Here is a 10,129-nt window from a genome sequence, read left to right on the forward strand (position 1 = left end):
ATGCCAGGCGAGGGGAATGGACTATGTTGTGTTATATTTGACATGGAATGTCAGAATTTCTGGGTTCCCGGTCAGAAACATTGTGTCTCTGGCATAAAACAGGTTTATGGTCGGAAATTTCAAATCGGAAAGATATAACGTTATTTGCTCTATGAAAGACATTGACAAAGACGAAAACTAAGGCCATTTACTTGATAATTTTATTTTAGTTAGTTTTGCAAACAGACATTACAGTTTTAGTTAGTTATCGTTTTTTTGTAATAACTTGTTTTTATTTTTATACGACCCCACCTAGTTTTTGTTATTTCGTTCGTTTTGGTTAACGATTATAACCTTGATGGACACCTGGCCAATAGTAGTGTGTGAATGCTATCGAGGGGCGGGCCTTTCCTAGAAGCTGCGTGGGTTCCATAATAACGCGGTTTTGACATACAGACCTGGCAACTCTATGTGGCCGTATGGTTTGGAGGACTTTTTGCTTGTGTAAAGCCTGGTACAGACGGCAGGATAATTAGGCCGATTTTAGCCCCGATTCACCCCTCCCAACAATCTTAAGGATGCTCCGATTATGGTAAAATAATCTGATCAGATATTCCTGCCGTGTGTGGTGTGTTAAGACTCCTCTCGTCTGCTCGGAAGGACGTCGGGACCGCTCCGATCTCAAATCGGGGATATCCAACATGTTGGATTTATTTGGCCCGATTTCTCCTCGTGTGTGGTGTCCCCCGGAGACAAACGAGCACGCAGCCTGTGTAAAATAAATAAAGTCGATGGGCATAACTACATCCACAACTGCAGTCCACCAGAGTACATGGAAACAAATATATGAACGTTTATTAATCTGTGTAATACCTAACGACATTTCTATGAGAAAAAAACAAATCACCTCCATATCATGATGTAGCAAGTATAGTCCATGCTCGCGTTGTCTTCTTTGACCATCGCCTTTTCTTTTGATAACGTTTATTTTCGGGTTAAAAACACACTACAAACTATCGCCACTGCATCCTCTTCATCCGCAATGATTTACTCTGAAGTCACGTTTGATCTCGAGGGATTTTGCGAGATTTCCCGTCTGACCTGGGAATGTGATGTGTTGATTTTGCCGTGTGCTGCGCACCACACACTGTCTAACCAAAACTGTTAGACCCGTGATTTTTTATCACCGTGTGTGGGGTCTCTCAGGATTGGAAAATCGGCCGACAATTTTAAAATCATCCCGTGTGAACCAGGCTTAACATTTGGATTTTTGTCATCTATGTCTTCAACCCATCTCTGATGGGAGCAGTGGCCAGATATTTTCTTTTGCCGGTGCTTTGGGTTTGCTCGATGTTTTAGTGAGGGTGCTCTGAAATTTAGAGTTTCCCTTGACACACATAGCATACACACAAGCGCGCAGATACGCAGCACCCCCTGTTTGCTGTTGTTTAAATAGGCAATTGTTTGCTAATACATTTACCACAAATAAATGATAAGGCAATTATATATCCAAAAATTTTAATATCTTTGAGATTTGCAAAAAAGTTCGTATTTTGCAAGATTTCTTATGCTCTCTAACAAACTGTGAAAAAGGTTAACCTTGTCGTGTTCACCCTTATACCACTATATCATCACATACTGTTTAAAATCTGCAGGAATATGGCTTGGTAGGCATGTTAATATTCTTTCATAACCTTGGCATGGGATGATGAAATTTTGAGAGAGAGCTTGTCAAGATCTTTTTGGGATGTACCAAAAACACATCAGAGCTGCCAGTGTAGGGCAACTTTTCCTTGTTTGAATACATTTTATATTTGCCATGAAACATTGCAGTGTTTGCACAGAGTAACCTTATTTCCTGGATCAGTAGTTTATTGTGTAAGGTCTACTGGAGGCAGGGCTGTTTTGCATGGGTTATGCAAACTGAATGTTTACACCTTGCCCTAATTCATTCATGTAAGTAAAAGTCTTGTAAAGTGGCCTTTACCTTGACAGTATGACATGAAGAACATAAATCAATCGATACAAAGTAACTGTAGGACACAGTCGTCCTCCTCATTCATCTCAGTCCAAATTCAATCACACTGTGGATCGACACCAGCGTGTGAACATTTGTCTCTCCAGTCTAGATCTGTCATCTATCCTGGAAATGTGACTTTTAGGAGTATTTTGTTTATTTTGTGCTTTCCCTGTCTCGTATTTAATCAAATTGTAAAAAAAGAGAACTCATTTATGTAGCGTTAATAATCAAAATGGCTCATTTTATTCACTGAAAGACTTCACATAATGTGCTCAGAAACACTGGTGATTATGTGTCCCAACAGCTTTTCAGTCATTTTGTACATAACACATTTACTCACATATTTACAGACGCACACCACTTCTCCTGAGCCCTGCTAGAGAACAGTGCTGATGGTGTCAAAGTCCTTGCTGATCTGAGAGCTGCTCGGCAGTGACTTGAGGTACTCCAGGTGCCTCCTGGCATCCTCCTGATTGTGTCGCACATAGTAGATGACGTACGCGATGACCATGGTGAACCAACCGAACATGGTGACGAACATGGCCACGTCGGTGGTCTTGTGGTGAAAGTTGCAGAAGTTGATCCCTGAGTCCAGCACCTGGATGATGGATTTGCCCGCGTACTCCTCCTGCACCGCCGTGTGGCAAATCACCTCGTTGACCGTCTCGGGGTCCAGCCGCAGCTCCCTCAGGACCTCCTGCAGCGTGCACTCGCAGTGCCAGGGGTTGTTCGACAGGCTGATTTTAGCATGTAGACGTGCAAAGGCCTCTTTGGGGACACTTTGAATGTGATTGTTTGATAGATCCAGGACAAGGAGGCTGTCCGAAATGCCTTGGAAAGCTCCGAGGTCCACAGTCTCGATGTCATTGTTGGACAGGTCCAGCTCCTGAAGGTAGTGCAGTTCCCTGAAGGCGTGGCTGGGGATGTGGGTGATGTGGTTGGATGCCAAAAGTAGGACAACGGTGTCTCTAGGAAGATCTGACGGGATGTTCTCCAGGTTGCGAGACATACATTGGACCACGGTCATGCCGCTCTTGTCGATACATTGACAAGTCGTGGGACAAGCCGTCACTTCTGCACGCGCAATGAATAATCCAAAGAGCAAGCCCCACCACAAGAGTGCAAAGCCATCAAAGATAGGGAATTTCCTGGGCATATCAGGCCCCGCTAAGTCTTGCATATTCAGCAGCGACCTCCTGCAAGTCCTGTCAGGCAAAAGCAGTCATGGTTCCACCTGTGTCTTGTGGTTAAATGGTGATGATTGCAGCTTCATTAGCTTTTAAAAACAGCCAAAATGATCAGTTTATTCACACCAACCTAAGGGATAATCTTGAGATAATTCTTCAAAATTGATATGATAGAGTTTTATATAATCTTTTCAAATAGATTTCAAAAGAGCTCATTGAAAAATCGAGCCGCTCACTGAGCATATTCCGGCAGGGAACTGTAATCTCAGGTTTATTGTGGCGACGTTGAAAGCTTCAGAGAGTTCGGAGCAGGGTAAGTGACATCGGAATCAACATGTTGTGCACTGAAAGAAACCAAGAGAATGGGGTTATTCTCGAACAGGAAAAAACAAAACAAAGTTCTTCAGTGCAGCTGAAGATGGCAATAGCTGCCGTCAGCGTAGAGGAAGAATCATCCATGGCATTTTCTAAGTTCACTGGCAAATGCCTTAGTCTGCCCAAATTGAGCTGAGTAAATGCTAGTTCCACAGTGTTCACAAAATGTATAATGTGATTACTGAGAAAAATCCATTTCACTTCTGCAAATCTCATAAAGCCGGAGGCACACTCATGGGTCATCGGCAGCATTTCTCATTCAATTAGGGAACACATCATTCTGTTCTGCATTGTCTACTATAAACATTACATGGAATTATTCTATGATGCTTGAGCACATCAATATTAATTGCATTATTTCATAGCGGGACAAAGAAAACAAACTGTAACAAATGAAACGGCTTATCTCCCTTTCGACTGCAACAATGAGGAGAATCTTTTTATTTTGCACATGCGGCTCCCTCGTTTTAAGCCCAGCTGTCTCTCATTCATGATGAAAAGAATGAGAGCTGTGGGCTCTCGTGTAACTCCCAACTGTCCCGCAGGAGGATCATCACTTTAAAGACTGTGCACCCTCTGGTGGGCTAAACCCATCACACAACGAACCCCTCGCTGTGTTCGAGGTCATCCGCCCCATGGAGCCAGTGTCTTCTGTTCTTTTTTTACATTTGTCTTTGGCAAGGGGTCTCATAACTTGAGGCTAGCCGCGCGCACGCACACACACACACACACACACACACACACACACACACACACACACACACACACACACACACACAGTCTTAAATAAGCCCTCTCGTTGTCATCACTCTGGGCTCAGCAGGAGGTGTGGGCATGATGTGGCCATCTACAGGGCGGCTAAACACCCTGTTATGTTAGGACACCACTACAGCATTGCACAAAAGAGTAGGCTACATATTAATGTTTACACATGCATTTTTTTGCTGTAGCTTGTCCGCGCTGTCGTTTCCTACGACATGATTTGTTTTGAAGTAATCTGTTTAAATGAAATTGCAAATAGGCTCTTAAATAGGCAACAGATGTTTTCTCCAGTTTTGAAGGGAAATGCAGAATTTCAATTAAACAAACAGCCTTTAGGAGAGTAAACATTTATGTATCTTAAATGAATGAATGGATATTAAGTGGACCTGTAGAGGAAACAATAACTTGGGCGAAGACGAACATGTAATCAGGCTAATGCCTGCAGTTAAGTGCAGAGTAAACAGTCTCGTAGCGTTTTGTAATATTGCGGATTTTAATCACATTAACATGTGGTTAAAATATGAAATCGGTCAAACTAATACGCACAGACTAATGACTTAATTAGCAAGTAGACTAGCTGTAGAGGTAGGTCTACTTACCTGGAAAGAGTTATATCCTCTTTATTTTTATCCAGCCTCTGGCTAGAAAAGCCTTGCTGTAGCCCACCAACGCAGGGCTATATATCGGCGGCAGCGCAGCAGCAGTTTGCTCATTTCACATCTGTATTAGAGTTAATAGAAGGCTGAACCTCTCTGAAAATAAATACTCAATCAACACTGTTAAAAACAATACAAAAGTAGGCCACAGTCAGTTACCTCAACGCGTCCACATTTCCGTAGGCTATGGGAATACAGAATAAAACGGTAGAAGTTCCTAAGCGGCACGCGGGCAAGTTCTGGAATCTCCGAGTGAAATGATTCTTAACTCCAAACGTGGCTCTCTTCATGTCTTCTCATGAAAACACAACACGACCGTCACACTTGTTGGTGATGATTGTAATGAAGTCAAGCAGCCGCACCGGTCCGACCGTCACGCGCCACTCTCTCCGACCCGCGCGCGCACGGCGCCAGAAGGAGTCCCGGCTGCGCGTGGATTGGACTGCTGTCTGCTGGCAGCTCTCCTCGCCCTCCACGTCCCCCGTCTTCGTTGTCGGTCTGTCTTTCTGTCTGTCTGCCCTGCACCTCCCCTCTGCTCTGAGCCCCCCTCTCTCTCTTTCTCTCTTTCTCTCTTTCTCTCTTTCTTTCTTTCTTTCTTTCTTTCTTTCTTTCTTTCTCTCTTCTAAGACAATTAACCGAACCAAATCTGAAAATTGTTCCTGGATGCAAAACAAGAGAACACTTATCATGAAAAGCATTTTGGTAGCCTAATAACTTCAAGCAAAAACAAAATGATACCTGGACAAAGATTGTGTTTGATACCCAAATTATGGTCGGTTTCCAATAAACATGATTTTCCCATTATTTTTAACGTTTAAATCAAGTTCTGCCCGTAGATGGGTGGGGGGGGGTTCGAAAGACCCCTCTCTCACTGCCAAAGGTCCATAATTAAAATTGTGTGTGTGTGTGTATATATATATATATATATATATATATATATATATATATATATATATATATATATAACGGACCGAATCTCGATATTGATATTATATCTTGTTGTATTAAATCTATATCTTGTTGTCTATGTGGGCTGATGTCGTATTGAGATTGCAGTAGCATGACACGCCTGGATGGTTTGCACTGAAGTATCCAGGCTTATTTCCTTCCCTTTTCTCCTCTTCTGATGACCATTCATAATTGAACTCAAATGTTATTATGTTATATTCATCTTTCTGGTGCATTTCCGGTGTTTGTTGCAAACTAAGAGTAACAGTCGTTAATGTAATTAGTGCTGCAGAACACCTGTAAAGCGCAGTGATACATGTATAGTTAAAAGTCCCAGTGATGTTTTACTCTATATCAACCTATATCAGCATTCATGTGTGTTGTGCTTTCAGCTTGTTGCACTGCCTCCAAGTAGCCAAAACTAATTTGATGCAGGGTTAATGACCTGATCATATGGCTGAGATCAAATGCATCATTAAGGTGAATAATACCAACTTGTGAGCTTATCTGGCCCTCATTATTTTTCAGCATTCATCATACGTGGATTGTTTTGAGAAGACGATACCATTTATTAGATAAATTAAATAACATTACATAAGAAAATATGACTATGTTCATTAGGCCCTCAGAGGTATGTGACCAACTACATTTAGAGAAATCCATTCGTGATAATTAAGCAGGCAAGATTTTGATTTAGGTTTCAACAGCTCGCGGATATACTGAGTCATCTGGGGAATTCTATTACCTCAGCAGGCAGGTGAAGAGAAAAATGCAGCTTTTCAATGACACCAAAAAGCACGCGGCGCACGGTAGGCCTTCACACACCAATCAATCAAGGTGACGCAGCCACTATCATGGAAGTCCTCTAGAATTGGTTTTGTGCAAATGTAAAGAAACCCACAAAGCAAAGACATGGATCCTGATTAAGAAATACGATCTGATGATAATATCTTCCCTTCGGATTAGATTTTGTGTGTTATTACTAAATATTTGTGAGTTTTCAGACTAGGCAAAGAACATCTAAATCTGGGTCAACGGATGTACAATTGCCTGACATCCAGCGCGGCCCTCACCTTCTGCTCTCTGTGTGTTGCCGTTCTCAAACTCCCTTCGCTACGGAGGCAAACAATAACAACCTTCGAGCTAGCGAGCTACACGCTGAAAATGGCAAGTTTTAAAGAAAATTTGGCTCATGGAACAAGGCAGGCCTGCTTAGTTCTTTCAGGGAGTGATTGTAAAGATTTACAACGCTACCGGAGCTAATTAAGCGCCGCCCAAGACAATTGTGATTGGTTTAAAGAAATTCAAACAACCGAAATCATTTTTCTTCTCCTATCCCAGAATGAATGTTTGGAGTGGCCAGACCTTACTCTGTAGTGGAACTCTGTGGAGATAGGTCTGGCAATGCGAGATTAAACGTGTTGTATACTTAAAGAACTGGGCTATGATGAGTACAATTAGCATATGCATGGTAAATAAGGTCAGATCCCATGTAACCTCCACAGATTGACTGTACATGATGGCACCTGCAATGGAGCATTTAGCATTGTTTTTTGTTTCATGTCATTACTGAGACTAAAAAATGAAAAGAAATGTTGAGGCCATTTCAATCACAGTTTTTAATTATCTTTCTTATGCTCTCTAGCATAATACATCTTACAGTTGCTCATGACATGTACTGTAGTTACAATTTAGTGCAGGCTGTCAGATGACCTTGACAAAAGCACAAAAAACCTTCTCTGCAAATATGTGCTCAGAAAAGTAAGTTTAACCGACCGCTTCGAGTTCATTTGCTCTCCCCCATGCGACTCAAATGTAGGTCAGCTGGTCCCAATGTTCCAGGTTTCATTCCTGCCACAGTCTCAAACCCACAGTGTGCCGGCTGGCATGAGGAATTGTGCTGTTTTTTGCAATACTTCGACTCCTTAAACTTGATATTACACCATAATGCATTTGGATTGGGTAGACATGGTTGGTCAAGTACTAAAATATATACAAACTACAATAATCTATGTCTTGTTTGTTACATTTTATTTGTAATTAGCTGTGAAAACGTCTCATAATGGCCTGACCATGAGACTTCTGCTACAAGAGTCATGGGAATTACCTAGTGAGTGGGCAAATTGTGTGGCGTTAACTGCTCAAAGTAATGCTGTCTTAAAGCCGCACTGTTATGAACAATCCAGTCACGATTGTTTTGTGGTTCATATCCTATCATCTAGTGCAACGGTCTTCAACGTTTTTTAAGCCAAGCACCCCTTAAATGAAAGAGAGACGGAGCAGGGACCCCCGTGTATGAAATGAAGTTGCATATTAAACTGGGCCTACAATAACATGTAGGGCGGAAAAAAGCTTTGATACCTTTTTGCATAGAATACTAAGCTATTAAAATAATAATTGTTGGCATGATTTTATAAATCCTCTTTTAATGTTAAACATACATGTGGCACAGTGAATCTTTTACAATTTACTGTATATGTGTGTGGCTATCTTAGTGACTACCTTACCTATAGGCCAGTAAGCCTATCATCAGTGGGGATTTCTATTTGCTAATAATATGTTGAAATTATGTTAAGACATTTTTATTTTTGAAAAAACGTTCAAATATTGACAATAATTTGGTGGCCCTCCTGCCGTGACTCTGTGGACCCCCTAGGGCCCCGGACCCCTGTTGAAGATCTCTGATCTAGTGGGCTTGACGGCTATGAGTTGATTCAGAAATGTATTACTCTGAGAACAAAGGGACATGAAGCAGGGTTAGGTTCACAATGTCCTAAAGGTTTAATGAGACACACAAGGTGTAATATACATTTTCTAACAATCGCTCCATTCACTTAGCTAGATGACGTTAGAGTGTGGATAAGAAAGAATCTCCATAGTCAAGGGGGATTGGTTAAAGGTAGGTTCACACAGATGCATCTTCAGGACGGTAAACAGCGTTCCAATTTATTATACAAATTTATGATACCAATTCAAACTGATGATTTGCCATAGTTTTGCATTAGCGATGGATCAAATCCTAGGCGCCGATACCATGGCTGCTCCGGAGCTCGAGCACCCTCGGAAAATACTGAGCACCCACGTGTGCCAGACTGCCAGTAGGCTACATTCATTTAAAACTAAACACTGCAGTTGGTGCTAAGTGGAGCGTCTGTCATAGTGTGATTGGTTAGGTCGGTGACATTGATTCTTAATATCCCACTAAGCTGATCGCGGTTACATTCCAGTTTAAACTTTTCATCTCCAATCTTATCTGTATTTGTGAGAAGTGGCGCTGTCCTGAGTTGAAAGCCTACTTTACGGCTTTATTATCGAGTTAATAGGCGTGGGTTCGCGTCAGCCGCTGTCCATTTCCTAAGGTTCTGAAATGCAAAAAAATTTCAACTACTTTTGTTATTTTTTAAAGGGCGTGCGCCTGTGAGCATCCACGGAGGAAAATATAAATCTGCGCCTATGGATCAAATGATTGGGTGTAATGTAAAAGGGCTTACTTGTACACAGAGAATTATCACCCAACTCTGCAGTTCCCCTCTCAGCTTTACGGACAGTTTTAGCATCTTTCAGCTATTTCTTTTTGTTTTATAGCCCGTGACTTTACGGTTTTGGTTGAGTCTCACCGCTCTCAAAAACCTTGTTTCCACCCATAGCATACAATTGTTTTCAGCTGTTAAACACATTAGCTCTGCTATACTATCTGCCCAGCACCAAACAGCAGACAACATTAAGTTACTAGCTGGTGAACACAGTTAAGCAGCTAAAAAGCCAGATATTTCCCTCAAGAGCTGGTCGGGACCAGAACAGAGCTAAAAGAAGACTGAATATTGGATTTCCATTTGACTAAGTGGCCAGGGACCGGCTCCAAATGAAGCAATACCACATGAGAGGGAGTGCTGCTGTACTGAACATCATCACAGCTGTGATTGGGTCATAGGCACAACACATAATCACAGCCGTGATGACATTCCGCACAACATCGCAACCTTGACTGTGATATTGCTCTTATTCAACAGTTCTACAACGTCATTTAACAGTAATAAGTGACAACAGATTATGATTTGTGTGTTTGTTCGTTTAATCATTCATTTGGCTCAGCCAACACAAGTAGTTCCCCAACTGGCCTGGGGCTGGACTGTTGCCAAGCAACACAAACATTTTCCTGCACCCTAGCTTTCTACTTGTAGGTAGGTCTACACATTACCACA

The 10,129-nt window shown here is 41.9% G+C and overlaps 1 protein-coding gene across 3 annotated transcripts; it reads right to left on the reverse strand.

Annotated features, from left to right (window-relative positions):
• Positions 1 to 1,171: 1,171 nt before the first annotated feature.
• LOC120569622 (leucine-rich repeat-containing protein 3-like) lies at positions 1,172 to 5,427 on the reverse strand. 3 transcript variants are annotated; one of them, XM_039817582.1, is made up of 3 exons: positions 5,139 to 5,427; positions 4,923 to 5,043; positions 1,172 to 3,530 (listed from the first exon to the last, which is right to left on the reverse strand). In XM_039817582.1, the coding sequence occupies exon 3, from the start codon at positions 3,177 to 3,179 to the stop codon at positions 2,376 to 2,378; it is 804 nt and encodes a 267-aa protein (XP_039673516.1). In that variant the 5' UTR covers positions 3,180 to 3,530; positions 4,923 to 5,043; positions 5,139 to 5,427; the 3' UTR covers positions 1,172 to 2,375. The 3 variants fall into 3 exon arrangements, with proteins under 3 accessions (XP_039673516.1, XP_039673514.1, XP_039673515.1); XM_039817580.1 differs by lacking the exon at positions 4,923 to 5,043; XM_039817581.1 differs by having other exon boundaries at positions 4,923 to 5,427.
• Between the last annotated feature and the right edge of the window lie 4,702 nt (positions 5,428 to 10,129).

This window comes from Perca fluviatilis, chromosome 12 (genome assembly GCF_010015445.1).
Source record: "Perca fluviatilis chromosome 12, GENO_Pfluv_1.0, whole genome shotgun sequence".
NCBI lineage: Eukaryota > Metazoa > Chordata > Actinopteri > Perciformes > Percidae > Perca > Perca fluviatilis.

Excerpts from the sequence above, each read along its gene's own strand:
- LOC120569622 (XM_039817580.1), bottom strand. The coding sequence starts at position 3,179 with ATGCAAGACTTAGCGGGGCCTGATATGCCCAGGAAATTCCCTATCTTT.